The 23,016-nt window shown below is 43.1% G+C and overlaps 1 protein-coding gene across 2 annotated transcripts in view; it reads left to right on the top strand.

Annotated features, from left to right (window-relative positions):
• The window catches only part of LOC126199325 (glutathione S-transferase D7-like), a 110,347-nt gene that overhangs the window by 28,268 nt on the left and 59,063 nt on the right, over window positions 1-23,016 (top strand). For both annotated transcript variants that reach the window (XM_049936166.1, XM_049936167.1), the window contains exons 2-3: window positions 13,399-13,554; window positions 21,967-22,025. In XM_049936166.1, coding sequence (XP_049792123.1) covers window positions 13,414-13,554; window positions 21,967-22,025 — 200 coding nt within the window. In that variant the 5' untranslated portion in view covers window positions 13,399-13,413. The remainder of the gene's footprint in view (window positions 1-13,398; window positions 13,555-21,966; window positions 22,026-23,016) is intronic.

The raw sequence follows: 23,016 nt of genomic DNA, 5'->3' as shown, positions 1-23,016 counted from the left end.
ATGTCTTATCTAAATCGTTTTAGAATTGGTTCTGATCTTCTGATGACTTTATTAGACGACAGACGACGTCATCATCTGCAGACAACCTAAGACGGCTGTTCAGATTGTCTCCTAAATCGTTTATATCGATAAGGAACAGCAGAGGGACTATAACACTACCTTGGGGAACACCAGAAATCACTTATGTTTTGTTCGATGACTTTCCGTCAGTTACTAAGGACTGTGACCTCTCTGACAGGTAATCACGAATTCAGTCCCGTAACTGAGACGATATTCCAAAAGCAAGCGGTGTGATTACAAGCTGCTTGTGAGGTACGATGTCAAAGCCTTCCGTAAAGCTGGAAATACGGAATCAATTTGAAATCCCTTTGGGTAGCACTCCACACTTCGTGTGAGTAAAGAGCTACAGTAATGGTGTTTCACAAGAACGATGATTCCTAAATCTGTGTCGACTGTGTGTCAACAGACTTTCTCGAGGTAATTGATAATATTGAAACACAACATCCGTAGGTTGGAACCCTACTGTGGAGACACTATGCAATGGGATCTACTATTGCCGCTTATAGCACACGTTGTTGACATACCTACCTAACCTCCGAGCAAAGGGACTCTCCCGTTCCATGTCATCGGCGTGTGCACAGTACAGGGAAACACAGCCACTTGTGAGCAAGCTGTCTAACGTAATGGTGTCACCATGTTTTCGAAACAGAAACAACGGAGTTGGATCAAGATTGAATGTGCCGGAGGTCGTACAGCACGACAGCGTCATCAAGGTCTTCATGAGGCGTGCGGGGAATCAGTATTGCCGTACAGAACAGTGGCACGTTGGGTAAAGATTCAACGAAAGTCGGCAAACTGTGGCAGACATGAATCGGGCAGGTCGTCCTAGCATGTATGAAGAAGAAGTGCATGCTGTTGCCGCATTAGTGGACATTGATCGGCGCCATGCGATTCGTGAGCTCGCCCACGAAACCAGATTAGCGCTACGACTGTGCTTCGCATCCTGAAGGATCGCCTGGGCATGCGAAAATTTGCATCACGATTGACGGAAGAAATGTATGCGTTACGACGCTACTCAGACGCACTTGGACCGCTGTGACCGCGAAGGAGAGGCTTTCTTAGGCCGTATCGTAACACTGGATGAGACATGGGCCACATCGTACGAGCCAAAAGTGAAACGCCAATCCAACGAATGGGGTCATTATAGGTCGCCGCGAAAGTGTAAAGTGCGCCAAAGCCCCAGTATGGTGAAAGTTATGGTGATTCTTGTGTACGACTGTGATGGTGTTATCCTAAGGCATTACGTTCCTCCACGGCAGACCGTCAGTGCCCAGTATTACTGCTCGTTTTTGGAGCATCACCTGCGACCACTTCTGCGAAAGATGCAGCGACACTTTCTGCGCAACCCTCCCATCATTTTGCACGACAATGCGCGGGCGCATACAGCACAAGCTGTGGCTGCTCTGTTCGGTCGATGGGACTGGGAAGTACTGTAACGTCCACCATACTCCCCGGATTTAAGTCCTTGTGACTTTGACTTGATTCCAAAGATGAAGGTAACACTTCGTGGAATTCGCTGCAGAACTGTTCCAGAGATTAGACAGGCAGTAGACTGCTCCATTTCCACCATCAACAGAACAGTCTCTGCTAACGGAATACTATGCCTTCCACATCGCTGGCAACGGTTTCTACGCAACGCTGTTGACTACTCTGGAGGTTAGTAACAGGTGCAAACATTTAACTCTTTGTATCGGTCGTGAATAAATAGTTGCCACTGTTTAAGTTCCAATCCTCGTATTATTCGTAGTCTCCCTCGTGCACCAGTTTTTTTTATCACAAAAAAACGTTCCATTCGCACCACCAACAGAAGAGGCTCTGCTAACGGTATACTACGCCTTCCATATCGCTGGCAACGGGTTCTACACAACGCTGGTGATTACTTCTGAGGATAGTAAGAGGTACAAACGTGTAACTCTTTTGTATCGGTTGTGAATAAATAGTTGCCGCTATTTAAGTTCCAACCCTCGTATTATTCATAGTCATTACTACGTAGGCTTCCACAGCCAGTGTCGTGATGATTAGAATTCTTGTGGTTACTGTACCACGTCACTGTGTAAAATACTTTCATTATAAACTGTAAAAACAACAGTCTCCCTCACGGCAAGACCGGTTTTCTTGGAGGAAAGGTTGTTCCATCGCAGATGATAGGTGTCAACACATGATATCTGTGAAATTTATTGGTTCTAGAATATATTGTAATAGGCTAGTCATGACGAAAGAGAAGAGGGTTAAAAAAGAAGCTATTGATGTTTGGTTGGATGGTTAAAAAAGGGGGGGGGGGTGGAAAGGATCAAACTGTGAGGTCATTCTTCCCTTGTTCCCAGTAGAACAATTATCCAAGGGAAAGAAGAAAACAAAGAAGAGGTATGGCACAATAACAGGAGAAAGGAAGAATAAGAAGAACGACAGAAGGAGAACAAACACTACAATGGACAAAACAGGACAAGAAAACCACAGAAAGACAAAAGAAACAGGGAGAGGAGATTAAAAACAAGAAACCAGATTACCCTGGCTGGCTGACCATGGCAAAAAAAAAAGCAGAAGCCAGCCGCTCTGCAACACATTAAAACTTCCAGCTTAAAAGCTCTAGGGTGGAGGACACAGAGAACAAAGGACATGCGCTAAAACTCAGCTAAAATGATAAAACCCATCCTCATGAATAAAACGTAAAACTAAAGCTGCTGTTGAGGCGTTGTCGCCCAACACCGAAGGTAGAGTGCTGCGAACGTTAAAACTCCGCCTCAGAGTGGCTAAAAGTGGGCAGTCCAGCAAGAGGTGGACGACTGTCATTTGGGAGCCACAGCGATACTGACGTGGGTCCTCGCTACGGAGGAGGTAACTATGTGTGAGCCACGTATGGCCAACGCAGAGTCGACAAAGGACAACTGATACCCTGTGAGAAGCCTGCAGGGAAGGCTTCCACACGTTCGCAGTCTCCTTAATGACATGCAGTTAGTTGTGCTTACTGTTATGCCACTCCGTCTCCCAAACCCGAAAAACCTTGCTGCGTAAGACAGAACACAAGTCAGTTTCAGAGATGCCCATCTCCAGGAGCGGTTTCCGCATAGCCTGTTTGGCCATCCTGTCAGCAAGTTCGTTGCCTGCGATTACGACGTGTCCTGGGGTCCACACAAACACCATTGAACGACTGGAATGTTCCAGGGCAGAGATGAACTCCTGTATGTTCGCTACCAAGGGATGTCGAGGGTAGCACTGGTCGATAGCTTGTAAGCTGCTCAGTGAGTCAGAACAGAGAAGAAACGACTCACCAGAACAGGTCACCAGACTCGTACTAAAAGCTCCCGTCGCTAGGCGAATGCCACAGTGGTGCACTGAGTCGAGGAAATGCAACGCTGAGGGCGCCGTTGAACCGTAAACCAGACTCCCATAGTCAAGGCAGGATTGAATGAGGGCTCTGTAGAGCTGCAGCAACGTAGAACGATCTGCACCCTAGTTGGTGTTGCTCAGGCAGCAGAGCACTGAGGTGCTGCCAGCACTCCCGCTTAAGCTAGCGAAGGTGAGGTAGCCAAGTCAATCGGGCATCGAAAACCATTCCTAAGAATCGGTATGTTTCCAATACATTAAGATAAAGTGCACGAGATATGGCCACAAGCTCTGCAGTGAATACACTGCAGCCAGTTGGCAGGAGATGCTGTTCAATATGGCGTTTGTGGAAATAGGCCATCGAGCCGTCGGTGTAAACAACTTCAGAGCCTTGGGACACGTCAAGAATCGAGAGGAAGTGACAGCGGAAAGCATCGGGGTTAATGGAGTCTTTAGGTCCATGCAAAAGGTCCAGACGAAGCTTCAGCCGAGGTGTACAACATGGAGGTGTACGTGAATGGACCTCAAGTAGAGGTAGTAAAGGGAAGGAGTCCAGTTCGGAGAGAAGGGATCACACACGAACCGCAATCGTGAACCCTGACCTGGGCTGCCGATGGGGGAGATGAACTGCCATGAGTGGGAAAAGGAGATGGGAATTCGGATGCTCAGAAGAATTACGAATGTATGCAACATAATTGGGGAGCAGTTGTGCACGTCAGATCCGCAGTGGAGTGACTCTGGCTTCCACCAGAACATTGGCCACTGGACTCGTTCTAAAAGCTCCCATCGCTAGGCGAACGCCACAGTGGTGCACTGGATCGAGGAAACGCAATGCTGAGGACGCCGCCGAACGTAAACCAGACTCCCATAGTCAAGCTGGCATTGAACAAGGGCTCTGTAGAGCTGCAGCAGCGCAGACCGATCTGCACCTCAGTTGGTGTTGCTCAGGCAGCAGAGCATTGAGGTGCTGCCAGCACTCCCGCTTAAGCTGACGAAGAAGAGGTAGCCAAGTCGATCAGGCAGCGAAAACCAGTCCCAAGAATCGATAAGCTCCACTACAGTGAGTGTATCGTGATTAAGATAAAGTTCAGGTTCCAGATGAACGATACGATGCTGACAGAAACGCATGACACGTGAATTCATGGCTTGGAACTAGAAGCTGTGAGCTAGAGCCCATGACTGCACCTTGTGAATGGCTCCCTGTAGGTGGTGCTCAGCAAAACCAGTACTGGAGGAGCAATACGAAATGCAGAAGTCATCCGCAAACAGAGAAGGGGAGACCGACTCCTTTTAGTCACCTCTTACGACAGACAGGAATACCTCAGGCCTATTGTAACCCCTGGGCCCGCAGGGGAAGGGGGGGGGGGGAGCTATTGATGGGCTAGCCAACTTGCAGTGATTGGCGACAGTCTGCAAATCAGCGCTTGGCTTCTAGTAAGCACATTTTCTTCCTGATGTGGGCAGAAGTGCTGTGTCAGTCCCCCTGTAGCTGTTTGTCTAGGTTGTAGCGTCCGTGCCGGTGAGGCTTCTGCCCCGCGGTCGCTCTCGTCCCCTTTCGTGCCTTGCGATGTGTGACGAATGTAGTCCAAAGAGGGGTAGACGGAGGCAGCGCACGCCTAGAAAACTTTCAGTAAATGTCGGACATGGTGTAATTATGTCGGTCAGTCGTGTGAATTCGTGTGTTTCTTGAGGGAGTATTTTCAGACAGAGGGATGCAGGATCGCCTCTACTTCTTTTGGATAAAGTGGTGGAGCAAACTGCAGCTGCTCTAGAAAGCGAACGATCAGTGGTTCAAATGGCTCTGATCACTATGGGACTTAACATCTATGGTCATCAGTCCCCTAGAACTTAGAACTACTTAAACCTAACTAACCTAAGGACATCACACACATCCATGCCCGAGGCAGGATTCGAACCTGCGACTGTAGCAGTCCCACGGTTCCGGACTGCACGCCTAGAACCGCGAGACCACCGCGGCCGGCGAACGATCAGTGATAAGAATGTGCAAGGAGAAATTCGCGAAAGAAGAGTCTGGCGAATCTTTTTCAGCAAGATGTCTGCCGAGTCTTTTTCAGCAAGATGCGGTTCATAATCAGATTTACGCATATTATTCAAGTAAGGGGGATCCGACCCTCAAGAAGCTGCATGCTACCCTTGTAGTAGCGGACCTATTTCAAGGTAGGAAATGTTCCTTGTTACAAGTCGTGAAAAAGTTAGGATTCCGCCATAAATCCATTTCTGGCCACAAGGTATTAATTGAACGCCAAGATGTTGCACCTGGCGATGCCGCTTTCTTAGAGAATTAGTGAGAAAAATTTTGAAGATATCGTTTGACTTGATGAAACATGTATGAATGTGGGACATACACTCCTGGAAATGGAAAAAAGAACACATTGACACCGGTGTGTCAGACCCACCATACTTGCTCCGGACACTGCGAGAGGGCTGTACAAGCAATGATCACACGCACGGCACAGCGGACACACCAGGAACCGCGGTGTTTGCCGTCGAATGGCGCTAGCTGCGCAGCATTTGTGCACCGCCGCCGTCAGTGTCAGCCAGTTTGCCGTGGCATACGGAGCTCCATCGCAGTCTTTAACACTGGTAGCATGCTGCGACAGCGTGGACGTGAACCGTATGTGCAGTTGACGGACTTTGAGCGAGGGCGTATAGTGGGCATGCGGGAGGCCGGGTGGACGTACCGCCGAATTGCTCAACACGTGGGGCGTGAGGTCTCCACAGTACATCGATGTTGTCGCCAGTGGTCGGCGGAAGGTGCACGTGCCTCTCGACCTGGGACCGGACCGCAGCGACGCACGGATGCACGCCAAGACCGTAGAATCCTACGCAGTGCCGTAGGGGACCACACCGCCACTTCCCAGCAAATTAGGGACACTGTTGCTCCTGGGGTATCGGCGAGGACCATTCGCAACCGTCTCCATGAAGCTGGGCTACGGTCCCGCACACCGTTAGGCCGTCTTCCGCTCACGCCCCAACATCGTGCAGCCCGCCTCCAGTGGTGTCGCGACAGGCGTGAATGGAGGGACGAATGGAGACGTGTCGCCTTCAGCGATGAGAGTCGCTTCTGCCTTGGTGCCAATGATGGTCGTATGCGTGTTTGGCGCCGTGCAGGTGAGCGCCACAATCAGGACTGCATACGACCGAGGCACACAGGGCCCACACCCGGCATCATGGTGTGGGGAGCGATCTCCTACACTGGCCGTACACCACTGGTGATCGTCGAGGGGACACTGAATAGTGCACGGTACATCCAAACCGTCATCGAACCCATCGTTCTACCATTCCTAGACCGGCAAGGGAACTTGCTGTTCCAACGGGACAATGCACGTCCGCATGTATCCCGTGCCACCCAACGTGCTCTAGAAGGTGTAAGTCAACTACCCTGGCCAGCAAGATCTCCGGATCTGTCCCCCATTGAGCATGTTTGGGACTGGATGAAGCGTCGTCTCACGCGGTCTGCACGTCCAGCACGAACGCTGGTCCAACTGAGGCGCCAGGTGGAAATGGCATGGCAAGCCGTTCCACAGGACTACATCCAGCATCTCTACGATCGTCTCCATGGGAGAATAGCAGCCTGCATTGCTGCGAAAGGTGGATATACACTGTACTAGTGCCGACATTGTGCATGCTCTGTTGCCTGTGTCTATGTGCCTGTGGTTCTGTCAGTGTGATCATGTGATGTATCTGACCCCAGGAATGTGTCAATAAAGTTTCCCCTTCCTGGGACAATGAATTCACGGTGTTCTTATTTCAATTTCCAGGAGTGTAGTTTAAAAAAGGTTGGACAGATGATACCATCAGCGGTAGTAAGGCAGCTACGATCGGCAGAGGCAAAATTATAATTTTAGCGCATGCCGAAAATTCAAAACGTTTCACTTCTAATTGTCTGCTGTTGTTCATTTCAAAGACCTCCGACTACCAAAAAGAAATGAACCACAGTAGTGTTGTGAAATGGTTTGAGGACACTGAGTTTCGAAACCTAACGAAAAACTCAGATTGCTCCATTTCATACGCTTGTACAAGATATGGCGCCCACGTAGTCAACGAAGAAAAATGAGTTCGTTTGTTGGCTCGAGAAACGTAAGTTACAGCTTGACAGTAACTTGATAAGGGCAGAATTATTAGAACCTGTGTCACATAAGGAAAGGAACCTATCTAACATCACATTTCGGCGCAATAGAACTACTGTGGGCTCAGTCATACTGCTGCAGAACATAAAAAAAAATTACGGTGACCAAAATGGAACGCCTGTTGAAGGAGACAATTGAAAGGTGACACCAGACGACTGGCGAAAGGTAGTGCATCATGTGAAACGTATGATACAGAGCGTGCGTCGAAGACCTAATAATATCTGCCACTAGGAGCAGCGACACAGTTCTGCTGAATATGACTGAATTAAGCAGTGTCTTCCCATTGTCTGATAATATATGAGGTAAAGCGTACTTTAATGAACGTCTTAGTTCCGTTATATTTGTGTTTGTGACTTTTTCCAACAGTTTCTATTTGCTATTGTGAGACTAACAAGGGAAAGTCCTCATCAAAAACTGAACACGGATCATAGTTAAAACAGGATGAAGGTATACCGAACTGTGAAAAAAGAAGTAAAATAGAAAGCGAGCGGTCCAAGTCTAAGATGTGCCACATCGAGTGAATTGCTCGCATCACGGAGTCGTGGTTGTATGGTCATGGTGTTGGCCCTCCAAGAGGAAAATACGGGTTCAAATCTCCCTCGTGCACCAGCTTCATTTCACAAAATTATTTATTTTCCGTTTGATCATTGACGTGTCTGTTCTCCTACTGTAGTTGGGTTGGGTTGTTTCGGGAAGACCAGACAGCGACGTCATCGGTCTCATCGGATTAGGGAAGGACGGGGAAGGAAGTCGGCCGTGCCCTTTCAAAGGAACCATCCCGGCATTTGCCTGGAGCGATTTAGGGAAATCACGGAAAACCTAAATCAGGATGGCCGGACGCGGGATTGAACCGTCGTCCTCCCGAATGCGAGTCCAGTGTGCTAGCCACTGCGGCACCTCGCTCGGTCTCCTACTGTAGTCTTGGCAGTGGCAGTACATACAGTGGTTATACCCTCAAGCATCAAAGAAACTGGAAGAGGCATGTGTACTCACATACAGAGATATGTAAACAGGCAGAATACGGCGCTGCGGTCGGCAACGCCTATACAAGACAATTGTCTGGCGCAGTTGTTAGATCGGATACTGCTGCTACAATGGCAGGTTATCAAGATTTAAAATGGTTCAAATGGCTCTGAGCACTATGGGACTTAATTTCTAAGGTCATCAGTCCCCTAGAACTTAGAACTACTTAAACCTAACTAACCTAAGGACATCACACACATCCATGCCCGAGACAGGATTCGAACCTGCGACCGTAGCGGTCGCGCAGTTCCAGACTGTAGCGCCTAGAACCGCTCGGCCACCCCGGCCGGCATCAGATTTAATTGAGTTTGAACATGGTATTACAGTCGGCGCATGAGCGATGGGAGACAGTATCTCGTATGTCGTCAAAAGTAATTACATTTTCGTGAACAATATTCTGCGTGTCAAAGGTAGTGCTTGTGTTACTGGAAGATGCGACCTGTACAGTGTCTAGTCAGATTCTATCTGACGTGTTATTATTATCAGGGGGATTCTGTGGCATTTCCACTATTTGAACTGTTCTATTACTTCTTCCAGACGTGTTACGCTCTGGATGATACCTACTGTCGGGTTCATTCATGAGAATATGTTCTTGCGGATGATTTTGCTGTTGGTAAGTCCGACTGTTATTATATGTACGCTGAAAATTGTCCTCATTATTTTTACGTCTGTCGTAATAGTCATTCCTATACGGTGCATTGCGATAGGAATTGAAATTCTGTGTTTTCTGTACGTAGTCGTTCCTTTGCTGCCGTGCGTTACTATTTGTTGTATCAGGGACTATACGTCCACGCGGCAAAACATTAAAGTTAGGTTGACATTGTGTATTACATTGTTGATTAGGTATGCTAACCGACTGGTTTTGATGCTGTTGTTGTGAAAAACCTCTATTGTTACTAAAATGTGGCTCCTGTTGCTGAAAATTTTGACGATATTGATAATCAAAATTTTGTCTGCTATTAAAGTTCTGGTGCTTGTCGTTCCTAAAGCGTCTGTTACCTTTCCTATTGAAATTACGTGTCTGATCATAATTGCTGTACGTCTGTTGGCCTTGGTTGTTATATGAAAAATTTTTGTTTACGAAAGAATAATCTGATTGCTGCACTTCTAAAAGCTGCAGCAGATCCCTGAATGCCGAAATATTTTCTTTTTGCTGACCTGTTAGAAGTGACACTCTTAATGATCGTGGTAATTTAGAGATACATAATTGAATGAGTGCAGATTCACTATAAGGTTCACTTAAATACTGGTTTTGTTGCACCATGTGCACAAAAAATTGCGTCACACTAGGAAAATTTGAGTTCTCATAATTTGGTAAGCTAATTAACTGATCTTTAATTCCGCACTGTGTCGTCTTCGACCAATACGCTGGCAGAAAAGCATTCTGAAATTCTTCTACTGAATAACATTGTCTCGCGATCGGTCTCATACGAGTTGCCGGTTCGCCTTCCAAAAAACTGCAAATAAATTCAAGTTTGTGTGTTACGGGCCAAGTTGGTGGAAAAGCAAAGCTAAATTGTTGTATCCAATCTAGCAGATGAATCTGTGTTCTGTCATTTTTAAACACTTTAAATTTTCTCACTGACAGAAAATGTTTGTAATCAAAATTATCGTCTCTGTATGTTGAAACAGGTTTATGATTGTAAGAGAATCTATTTGTCTGCGTCTGTTCGGAATCTAAGTCGTGTACTCTCTGTTGATTACCTAAATTATACGCACTGCGTGAGTCTGACAAATGTTCACAAAGTGGCGTCTGTTGTGATATGTTATTAACTGAAATATTTTTCATCTCTGTTACTTCTTGCTGTAAACATGACAATTTTCTGCGTAAGGTGTTATTAGATGAATCGATCTCATTAACTGTCTGCTGTAAATTTTGAAATTCAGGTGTTTGATTAAATGAAACCGGTGAAGTATCGTCTGATTTGCTGTCATTATTACTTTCAATGACGTCAATACGACTGGCCAATTCATCATATTTTTCAGTCAGTATTTTTGCCTGATCATCGTTTTTACTGTCAGAAGCATTAATCTGTTTTTGCAATTTACGTGTAGTTTCGTTCAGTTTTTTAACGTCAGCTTTGATGACATCGCAATCCTGTGTTAGTTCTAATTGTTCGAATCTGTCTGTCACTGTTTGAATATCTACTGTGTGTGTATCTGTTTTTGATTTAAGATCAGAAATTTCATCACGTAATTCTGCGTTCAACTGTTCGATGGTATTAATTTTGTCGGACACTGTAGCAATATTGTTGTCTACGTATGTTTTTGCTTTCGCAAACTTTTTACGTTTGTCTACTTGTCTCTGTGCAGTGATTGTTTCCATTACTTGACGTTTTACTTTATTTTGATCCTGAATAAATTTGCAGAAACGCGTATCACTGTTTTGTATGTGAAGATTAAAACGTTCGTCAATTTGAGAGTTCTGTTGGTCGAATTTCGCGTCTATCTTTGCGTCCATTGTACGCGAAAGTTCTGCCGTCATTAATTTAAATTCGTCGCGCAATTGTGTTGATTTTTCAGAGCATTGTTTAGCGACTCCGCTAATTTCGTCTCTAAGTGTTTCTGTTGCAGCTGTTTGCATTTCCCTTAATTCTTGCGCAACAGATCTAATTTCTTCGCTACTTTTTCTTGAACAAGCCTCAATTTCCTCGCGTAACTGTACCTTAGTATCATGACACTGCGCGGCAATGGCTGTAATCTGCTCGCTAAGCTGTCTAGAATTGTTGTCTAATTTTTTATTAAGGCTGTCATGTTTTTCATTAAGCTGTTTGATCTGTTCACTAAGCTGTCTGGAATTGTTGTCTAATTTTTCATTTAACTGTTTGTTCTGTTCACTAAGTTGTTGTTTGAGATCTTATTTAAGACTGTCTTGTTTTTCATTATTATTGTCTAATTTTTTTCTAAGGTTGTCTTGTTTTTCACTCTGTTGTTTGAAATCTTCCCTAAATTGTAGCAACATTGCCATAATTGGATCCGAGCCAAAATTAGCATTTCTATTATCTGTGCTGTTTGATGGTGTATCTGCAATTGTCACGTTTTGTGTATCCATTTGGATATTCTGTGACTCACAAAAAGGTCTGCTTATCAAATGTCCACTGTGCGTCGCTATTTCGGAATTAAATGTATCCTTCGTAATTTCAGTACACTGTCCATTTTCATTAGAAAAATTTGTCTGTACGTTACTTGAACTTTCCAAACCGGGTGTGTTAAGCTGGGCAACGCTCATTACAATAGTGCGCCCTGCATCATCAATTGTCGTCAAATTAACACAGGAGACAATTGAGTTCGTTTGTTCATCAGTAAGATAAGAATCATCATTAGTGGCCGGAATGCATTGATTGTCAGTGAACACAGGATTGTCATCATTACACTGCGTGTCACAATTACTATGGGTCACGTTGTTTAAGTCAGTAATTTCATTCATAATACCTCACGATACACTATTCATAGTCTTTCGTGGCATTTTTACAGTAGTCACAATTATTCACAAATGAAATAAGCACAAATTCAAAAAGCAACACACAAATACAACAGAGCAACGAATTGCCGATGATCTCAGGAAAGAAAGTCATAAAATTAGTAAAAGCGATGCGCCAAATGCTAATTATATTTAAGCAAATAAGAGCAGATATCTGACTGTTTCTTAGAAGATTCCCAAACAAATACGATCCTGGCAGGGTCGCCAAGCGTAACCTCCCCACAGTAATGTAAGTCAATTCAATAAAAAATGAAATCTCAGTGACAATGAAAACGTAAATAGACCGATAAATGAGAACTAGCAATCTGAGCCAAGTGTAAGCTCCCCATAAAAATGAAAGTCAATTCAATAAAAATGAAATCTCAGTGACAATGAAAACGCAAATAGACCGAAATGTCGATCTTAGGCCCTGTTCACTAATCAAACTCAAATTCTTACCTCAGTAAAACTGCATCTGCTCTTATTTTTCGCCATAGCTTGGAGGAAATGCATCGCAAATATTCTTTGAATTTAAGTGAAAATTTTCTTTAAGGAAATGCATGGGAAACTTTCTTTCAATTCAAATGATTGTTTTCTTAAAAAATTGCTTTGAAAACAAAATCATTATTGGGGCGATTCTTGAACAAATTAATTACAGTAAAGATGCATTACATTCTCAGATGTGCGCAATGCTGCTTCATTACCTTATTTAAAAAATATACCTCGTCCTGAATCTTGACCAGAGGGCCATGTCGACGCCCGCCGACTCCTCACACAACTCCGACTCTCTCTCGCGCGCTACTAGCACTGACTGAGTGCAACTAGCAACTCGCTACGTACAACTACTCTCTCGCAACTGCAACTACCGACTCCCTACATGCAACTGAACTCTCGCGCGGTCAAGCGCAGACTAGCAACGATAAATAACTCTCTGGTCAGAGCTTCTGTCATGCCTCGCCATCGCTGTACTGAATACATACGCGTTTCAAGTGTTGAGAGTAATATAAGTTTTCGGGTACACTTCTGTGGATTAGATGGCGCCGAGAATTCTAGAAATCTGCAAAGTCGAAGCAAGATTGCTCACATGAATTAGTCTTTTCTCAACATAAAAAATCCCCAGGTCTGCCACAAAGATTAAGACAGAAATTTAAGAAACGGCTTATTAGCAGTGTCTCGCTATTTTGGTTCCAAAGAAAAGATGAAATGGCTGTTTCATATTTAATGTTTCAGAACAATACTAAAATTATGAAGATAGGAAGGAAGTTTAGAGTCAGTGAGTGAGGATAATACTGGAGGATACCCCATTCAGTAGGAGGAGCACACCTTTCTACAGTAATTAATCTTTAAAATAATGGTGTTACTTCTTACATCTGTTTTCAGACGCAGCTTGAGAAGATGCCGATAGTTCTGTACCATTTTCGTGTCAGCCCGCCTTGCAGAACAGCTCTGTGCACCGCTAAGGCTCTTGGGCTTGACGTCACCATCAAAATCGTCAACCTCTTCGCGAAGGAACACCTCAGTGAAGACTTTGTTAAGGTAAGGTGGTGGCCAGTATAACCTGGACTGGGTTCACTTTCATGTTTGTAACGCAGATGCTCGCTTAAGTATTTTTTAGACATGTTTTATGCAGTTCTATAATTGTACAATATGAAGCTACAAACAAGGTTTTAAATATGGATTCCATATCTCTTGCGATGAAATTGTTGACATTACTGTTATTAAGTATACGCAGCTAAGCTCTGCAAAAAACATTACATGTATTAGACCTCGGAAATGAAGCATGTGGGTATTCCTGTTCCTTAGCCCATGAACAGAGAAGTATGTCTGATGCATGCCAGCTGTGAGGTTCACATTGCTATAATGTATACATTACCAATATAAATGGGTAGTGTAATAAAGTTGTTGGTAGTATCTTTGCTATACGTGGGGACAAATGTTATGTATGTACTTCAGAGGAGTCAATGTCGCAAAAATGGTAAAAAATCGCATTTACAGTTGTTAAACCTATAAAATAATTTGAAATTTTATAGTTAAAATACTGCAAAATTTGTTAAGAAATTCTAGTTCGAAATATTTTTATTTAATTTCTGAAAATTGTGTGTGAGCTCAGGAAAACTACTCAACTTATGGTGTGTTCATATTCAACCCTTCGCATTTTTGGAAACGTTACATATAGGAGGCTGTGGATTTCACTCTTCTGTTGTAGAAACTCTTACCTTTCGCTTGGTGTCACTGTCATAGCAACCAGCTGTGTTTACAGTTCAGTTTTTGATCTGTGAGTTAGTGTTTTGAGTCTTGAGTATCGTTTGTGCCTTATTCGGAGTTTATCTGTCTTGTTACTTTTAGTGCTGAGTGTCATAGTTTCTACGATGCCTAGGTGTGCAGCATTAGTTAAAGAGCGTAAGTTCGGTGGGAATCGGTTTACAGACACCTTTTGTGTAAGTGGTTCCGTTTCATCAGCTGCTGACAGTGAAAGTTCTAACATTTGTAGTGTTGGAAAGAGTGAAATGGACACACCCTGTAGTGCATAAAAAAGTAATCAAACAATGTAAGTGAAGTTACAGATGATGCTTCTAATCAACAATCAGTTTTAGCGGAATTTTCTAATTTCGGGATTTGTGTCAAGAACCGTTTGTGTTGTAATCCTTATGGAGGTTCTATTGACTTGAAAATAAAATCTATTGGACTTCCTGCAACATAGCTATTATTTGTGCCAGTTGTGAGATGAGACCTTTATATACGGAGAAGAAAAAAAATGCCGCACCTGGAGGTCGGCTTACGATTCCTCAAACACACTGAAAACAAAAGTTTATCTAGCAAAAGAAGATCAGGTGCATTTTGAAAACACATTTATGAAAACGAGGAACTTGCAACAGTGTCACATCGTGCAGCACATGTTAATGTACAGAGGAACCTGTATCACTGCACATTGCCTTACTGGTCACCTTAGCTCATACAGTAGACTGTTGGGACATCCTACATACATCCACAATGGAGTTTTGGTTCGAATCCTGGTCAGGTTCCTTTTTTATTTTTAGACACCTCATCACTAGGTCTCGTAGTTTATAAGCAGGTCATCATTTTGTCTCATGACAGTAGCCTATCAAATGACAGTGGGATCCATTAAACTGCATGTATGTGTGTACTAACTGCGCAGTGCACAAACGTAAGTGGTGCCGCCAAGTTCATATAGCGGATTCCAAATGGAGTACACAAACGATGAATAAGTCAATAAGCTGTAATGCTGAATTCATCTGATAACCAAACTGCTACTTCTGCTGCTCGAGTGTACGCTGCACAGTACCCAAAAAGGCGCTTTCCTACTGCGTAAATTTTTCGTGATCTGGAGCAACACCTTCGGTGAACTGGTAATCTTCATCCATAAATAATGGACAGAGGTAGTCCAAGTACTAGTCGTATTTCACGAACAGAGGACGCGATTCTTGACACAGTTCACCAGTCACCTCGGCGAAGCACACATCGTACTGCAAGACAGTTCCGGATATCTCAAAGACTGGTCCTTGAAGTGATACGCGACGAAGAACTGCATTCGTATTATTACACGTTAACTCAACATCAGTGGCCATTAGATCACATTCTAGGAGTAGTTTTGGGAACGGCTCTTGCACCAAGTGGAAGATAATGAACATTTTATAAATGACGTAATTTGGATTGACAAAACTAGCTTCACTCTTGAAGACATTTTCAACATTCACAAGAGCCGTTATTGGTTGGAACAAACCCCGAATGCCATCTGTGAGCGTGGCTTTCAAGCACACTTTGGCATAAACCTGTGGACTGGAATCTTAGGAGGCGTGCTTTTGGGTCCTCACCTAATGATGGATAAGTTGTATTGTATGTTTCTTTGCAATACTTTGCCTGACACATTAGCAAACGTTCCACGTGGCATTAACCGATAGCTATAGTTTCAGCATGATGGTGCAGCACCACACTTTGGAATGGACATGCATAACTAATTAAATGAAGCGTTACCAGGGAAATTTATTGGTGATGGAGGTCCAATGTTCTGGCCACCACGTTCCCGAGACCTTAATCTACTAGATTTTCATTTGTGGGGATAGTCAAAGGAACACGTTTATAGTACTCCACCCATAGATGTACAACACCTAATAGCTCGCGTGCATGCCTCTTCAGCGATGGTGGATGCATGTATGTTGCAGAGGGTTCAGAGGTGATTGGAATTTCGTGAGAAGATTCCGTCGCAACGAAAAACGCTTTTCTTTTAATGATGTCCAGCCCAAATCCTGTATCATTCCTGTGACTCTCTCCCACATTTCGCGATAATACAAAACGTGCTGACTTTATTTGAACTTTTTCGATGTACTCCGTCAGTCCTATCTGGTAAGAATCCCACACCACGCAGCAGTATTCTAAAAGAGGACGGACAAGTGTAGCGCAGCAGCCTCCTTAGTAGATCTGTTACATTTTCTAAGTGTCCTACCAATGAAACGCAGTCTTTGGTTAGCCTTCCCCACGACATTTTCTATGCGTTCCTTCCAATTTAAGTTGTTCGTAATTGTAATTCCTAATTATTTAATTGAATTTACGGCCTTTAGATTTGACTGATTTATCGCGTAACCGAAGAGTTCCGTTTAGCACTCATGTGGATGACCTCACACTTTTCGTTATTTAGGGTCAACTGCCAATTTTCGCACCATTCACATATCTTATCTAAATCGTTTTGCAAGTTGTTTTGATCTTCTGATGACTTTATTAGTCGATAAACGACAGCGTCATCTGCAAACAACCTAAGACGGCTGCTCAGAGTGTCTCTCAAATCGTTTATATAGATAAAGAACAGCAAAGGGCCTATAACACTACCTTGGGGAACGCCAGAAATCACTTCTGTTTTACTCGATGACTTACCGTCAGTTACTACGAACTGTGACTTCTCTGACAGGAAATCACAAATCCAGTCACATAACTGAGACGATATTCCATAAGCATGTAATTTCACTACAAGCCGCTTGTGTGGTACGGTGTCAAAAGTCTTCCGGAAATTCAGAAATCCCTTGTCAGTAACACTCAACACTTCATGTGAATAAAGAGCTAGTTGTGTTTCACAGGAACGATGTTTTCTTAACCCATGTTGATTGTGTGTCAATAGACCGTTTTCTTCGAGGTAATTAATAATATTTGAACACAATATATGTTCCAAAACCCTGCTGCGTATTGACGTTAACGATATGGGCCTGTAATTTAGTGGATTACTCCTACTACTTTTCTTGAATATTGGTGTAACCCGTGCAACGTTCCAGTCTTTGGGTACGGGGCTTCCGTCGAGCGAACGGTTGTATATGATCGTTAAGTATGGAGCTAATGCATCAGCATACTCCGAAAGGAACCTAATTGGTATACAGTCTGGACCAGAAGACTTGCTTTTATTGAGTGATTTAAGTTGCTTCACTACTCTGAGGATATTTACTTCTGTTCTTGATTCGAATTCTGGAATATTGGAATATTTACTTCGTGTTCTTTTGTGAATGCATTTCGGAAGGCTGTATTTAGTAAATCTGCTTTGGCAGCACTGTATTCAATAGTATCTCCATTGCTATCGCGCAGAGAAGGCATTGATTGTTTCTTGCCACTAACATACTTCACATACGACCAGAATATCTTTGGATTTTCTGCCAGGTTTCGAGACAAAGTTTCGTTGTGGAAACTGTTATAAGCATATCGCATTGAAGTCCGCGCTAAATTTCGAGCTTCTGTGAAAGATCGCCAACCTTGGTGATTTTGCGTCTGTTTAAATTTGGCATGTTTGTTTCGTTGTTTCTGCAACAGTGTGCTAACCCGTTTTGTGTACCAAGGAGGATCAGCTCCGTCGTTTGTTAATTTTTTGGTGTAAATCTCTCAATTGCTGCCGATACTATTTCTCTGAATTCAAGCCGCATCTGGTCTACACTTGTATTATTAATTTGTAATGGGTGTAGATTGTCTCTCAGGAAGGCGTCAAGTGGATTTTTATCTGCTTTTTTGAATAGGCATATTTTTCGCTTATTTTTGGAGGATTTGGGGCTTATAATATTCAGTCTCTCTGCGACAACCCTGTGTTCACTAATCGCTGATCGGTTTTGATGCTCGTTATTAAATCAGGATTAATTGTTGCTAATATATACTTCATATTCATTCTTGCTGTCCTTTACAATAAAACTTTCTTCATCTAACAGATACCATCACAAGGTAACAATACGACTGAATACCTCCAACTCGCATTTGGGAGGACGACGGTTCAAACCAGCTTGCGACCATCCCGATTTAGGTTTTCCGTGATTTCCCTAAATCGCTTCAGGCAAATGCCGGGATGGTTCCTTTGAAAGGGCACGGCCGACTTCCTTTCTCATCCTCCCCTAATCCGATGGGACCGATGACCACGCCGTTTGGTCCCCTCCCCCAGACCAATCAACCAACCGACGTCCATCATCTACAACACTTCAACGAAGACCGAGTCAAGCTGCGCAGAGGCAAAGCCTGTGCCACAACAAGACCAAAGATTGTTTAACAGTAATATAACTAGCTCTCTGTCTCTGACGTTCACATCGATAACTTACAAAAATCAAAATGACATCTCCATCTCTAGTCTCAACAGGGAATCATATAGCGCTCTTAGAAAAAAAGTGTTCCGAGACTGTTACCTGACATGCTCCTCCATGATACTGACAAGAGGGAGATTGAGTTAATAATTAAATCACTAAAGACCAAGAACTCTCATGGATATGACGGGGTATCTAGCAGAATACTGAAGTATTGTTCTATGTATGTTAGCCCAGTACTTAGCCATATCTGTAACTTTTCCTTTAGGAGTGGTCGGTTTCCTGACCGATTAAAGTACTCGGTAGTGAAGCCACTTTACAAAAAGGGAGACAGGGATAATGTTGACAATTATAGACCTATCTCTATGCCATCGGTGTTTGCTAAAGTTATCGAGAGGGTTGTATATACAAAGTTACTGGAGCATTTAAATTCACATAATTTGCTGTCAAATGTAAAGTTTGGTTTTAGAAAAGGCTTAACAACTGAAAATGCAATAGTCTCCTTTCTCTGTGAGGTTTTGGACGGATTAAATAAAAGGTTGCGAACGCTAGGTGTTTTCTTTGACTTAACGAAGGCTTTTGAGTGTGTTGACCACAAAATATTACTGCAGAAGTTGGACCATTATGGAGTAAGGGGAGTAGCTTACAATTGGTTCGCCTCTTTCTTTAAGAACAGAAAGCAGAAGGTAATTCTCCGCAATATTGAGAGTGGTAGTGATGTTCAGTCCCAATGGGGCACTGTTAAGTGGGGCATTCCCCAAGGGTCGGTGCTGGGGCCACTGCTGTTTCTTATTTATGTAAATGATATGCCTTCTAGTATTACAGGTGATTCAAAAATATTTCTGTTTGCTGATGACACCAGCTTGATAGTGAAGGATCTTGTGTGTAATATTGAAACAGTAACAAATAATGTAGTTCATGAAATAAGTTCGTGGCTTGTGGAAAACAATTTGATGCTAAATCACAGTAAGACTCAGTTTTTACAGTTTCTAACTCACAATTCAACAAGAACCGATATTTTGATCAGACAGAATGGGCATATTATAAGCGAGACAGAACAGTTCAAGTTCCTAGGCGTTCGGATAGATAGTAAGCTGTTGTGGAAAGCCCATGTCCAGGATCTTGTTCAGAAACTAAATGCTGCTTTATTTACCATTAGAACAGTATCTGAAATAAGTGACACTTCAACACGAAAAGTAGTCTACTTCGCATATTTTCATACACTTATGTCGTATGGTACTATTTTTTGGGGTAATTCTTCTGATTCAAAGAACGTCTTGTCGACCCCTATTCAATAGTCTGGGAATTCTGACATTGCCCTCACAGTATATATTTTCTTTAATGTGGTTTGTTGTTAGCAATATTAGCCTATTCCCAAGAGTTAGCAGCTTTCACTCAGTTAATACTAGGCAGAAATCAAATCTGCATGTGGAATGCACTTCCTTGACTCTTGTGCAGAAAGGAGTGCAGTATTCTGCTGCATCCATTTTGAATAAGCTACCACAAGAACTCAAAAATCTTAGCAGTAGCCCAAACTCTTTTAAGTCTAAACTGAAGAGTTTCCTCATGGCTCATTCCTTCTATTCTGTCGAGGAGCTCCTGGAAGAGCTAAAAAATTAAGCAAATTCCAGTGTTACATTGTTGATTTTCTTTATTTAAACTTACGACTTGCCACCTGAATATGTTTTTTTATATTTCATTTTATCTGTTTCTAATATCGTGTTATAATTTCATGTATTGACTCGTTCCATGACCATGGAGACTTCTCCTTAATTTGGTCCCACGGAACAATAAATAAATAAATAAATAAATAAAATAAAAAAGAAGATCGTTATTATCATTGGTCATTTGAGGCGGAAGAAATGGGAACTTGCTACGGTGGGGGGAGTGGGGATTAGCTGATGTCAATTGCTTCTTGCATTGTTTGCTATGTCTGGTGCTCATCAGCGAGGGCTCGTGTTTTCCTTCTGCTGGACGCAGGAGGCAGTTACTCGCCGGTAGCCCTCGCGTCACGTGTTGTTTGTGCGGTCTCTTTGACACTGAAGGCTGGCAGCCAGGATGGAGCGAGCTTGTATCCAACAGCATGAAAGGAGAGGACGGATACAGGCTTGCCCCATCCTGGCTGCTAACCCTAGGCATCCACAAGGCCGCACCAACACCACGTGACGCTAGCGCTACCGGCGAGTAACTTCCTCCTGCGGCCAGCAGAAGGAATACACGAGGCCTCGCCTCATTCGCCAATGAGCACCAGTCACAGCAAACAATGCAAAAAGCAACAGATAACTTATTCCATTCCCTCCACAGTAGCAACCTAAGTTCCTGCGCCTTCCGCCTCAAATGGCCAATGTAACTACCACCTTTTAAAGCTATGACATAACGTCATGCTCAGAGAGCGGCAATGACAAAATATAAGCGCCTCTTCACGGCTAAAGCACATCGGTTTCTTCACTGTAGTTTCTTTCATTATGACGCGGTACGATACTCGGAAAACTTTTATGTGAAGTTACACAAACTCGAAAACTGTTGAGTCCTTTCAGAGGTGGCACAACAACATCAACAGAATAAGTGTACACGTTGGATACTCACTCTGAAATGTACCAAACTGACACATAGTAGCAGTGCATTTTAAACACGGACGTCACCAGACATTCATCTTTTGACCAGTGGACATGAACTGATGTACACTTTCCGCGCCACGCCAATTTATAGACGCGCGTATTATTACAGAAATTATTAATTAGTGAAATATGAAGTCATTACATTTTGAATATTAACGCAGTAGACTAATCACACAGTGAAAAATGAAATGTCGCTTGAATAGGAAATTACTTCGTGTAATTATTGCATGTGTACTACTATTGGAAAAAAAAGATAAGAAAAGAAAACTATAATATTGGCTTCAAGAGTGGTATAAGAACGACGCGGGTAATTCCACCTTGCCTTATTACAAGCAACAGTTTGATTCTGAATGTTAGAACAACTCTACAGAATTCAGGAACTAGTAAGCGGGACAAAACTCTATCCAGCCGAGAAATGATTCGCCATATATTGCTACTTAAGTTGGTTATGTCATTCCAAATTGACATAATCATCATGTGTCTTGATATTTACGTTTGTCTTTATGTCTATATATTCTGTCTCCGAGTAATTTTTCCATGCATTGCAGAGATTACTCACACGAACAAAACAAATACTGTATTGTAAACCACTGGTAGCTCAGAGCTCTGAGAATGAGTAAATTTTATAATGTAACGAATAATGTATGTTCAGGAATGACTAATTTAAATTTTTTTTAGTATAATCTGTATCTTCTACTGCACGGATGAAATATCTAATTTCGTATTATGTAAGAGTAACTGTGACTGCGAGTTGTGACCAAATCCCCTCGTTTCAGATGAATCCAGAGCACATAATACCGTCTCTGGACGACAATGGTTTAATCATATGGCATAGGTAAGAATATTTTGTTCAATGATAATTTCTATAGTGAATAAGATTCTTTCTATTCTGAAACTATAATGCCGAGTCGCATTATTATAACAGTCAGCTAGAGTCCAGGATAAATGCTGTAAACAACAGAGTGAAGAGATATGAAGCAGACGTGCTCAGTCTTGTGTAGTTAGGCCTCGACACTATCTGCAGCTATGCTTTGTGCTGTGTTTCACACACCTACTGAAATGCCTATGAATAAAGACACAGTCTTCGTCACTTGGTGTGGTTTATCATGCTAAACGGTTTCGGCCTTCGTTGCAGGTCTTCCTCAGGTCCGTACAGCGAAGCTCAGCTAGTCGACGTGGCAAAGATTCAGTTAAACTGAATAAAATATATCAAGTGACCCAGTCCGTGTCTTTCTTCATTAGCAATTCCGATATCCTGGTTAAGCTGTTTAATTCTTCACTGTCGTCGTCGTTGTTGTTGTCGTCGTCGTCATTGTCGTCAGATGTTTATGGAAGCCGCCACGAATGCTCATACATATTTCAAAAACTCGTGGAAGATGAAAAACTGTCATACCAGTGTCACGCTGCAAGCAAAGCGTATATTTGTGCTTAAGCTTCCCTTCGTAAAAAATAGCTGAAATTGCGGTGTAGCCTATTTTCATTATCGACGCTAACGAACTCAACTAAAATATCAACTTAGTTTCCCTTAATGCCGCAATATCCCTTTATCCAGCTGGGACCTACCTCCTCAGACAGTGTGGAATATCATCAGTTCCTGTACATAATCCAGTGGGGTGATATTTCCTCCGTTACGTAAGGGCTTGTGTAATGTAAGTGGTAAAATGCCATCTAATAATATTATTATCGGATCTTGCACTTGTTCGTAGGGGAAATGGACGTTGCTCATTGCGTCTATGGTATTCGACAAGCCGTACGTGTATTGTGAATCGCGCCAAATGATCAAATTAGGAAGCTCGGTTACGTTGCTGGGTACGGGTTTGGAAAAT

This window comes from Schistocerca nitens, chromosome 8 (genome assembly GCF_023898315.1).
Source record: "Schistocerca nitens isolate TAMUIC-IGC-003100 chromosome 8, iqSchNite1.1, whole genome shotgun sequence".
Taxonomy (NCBI): Eukaryota; Metazoa; Arthropoda; class Insecta; order Orthoptera; family Acrididae; genus Schistocerca; species Schistocerca nitens.
This window is presented reverse-complemented; position numbering and strand designations above follow the sequence as displayed.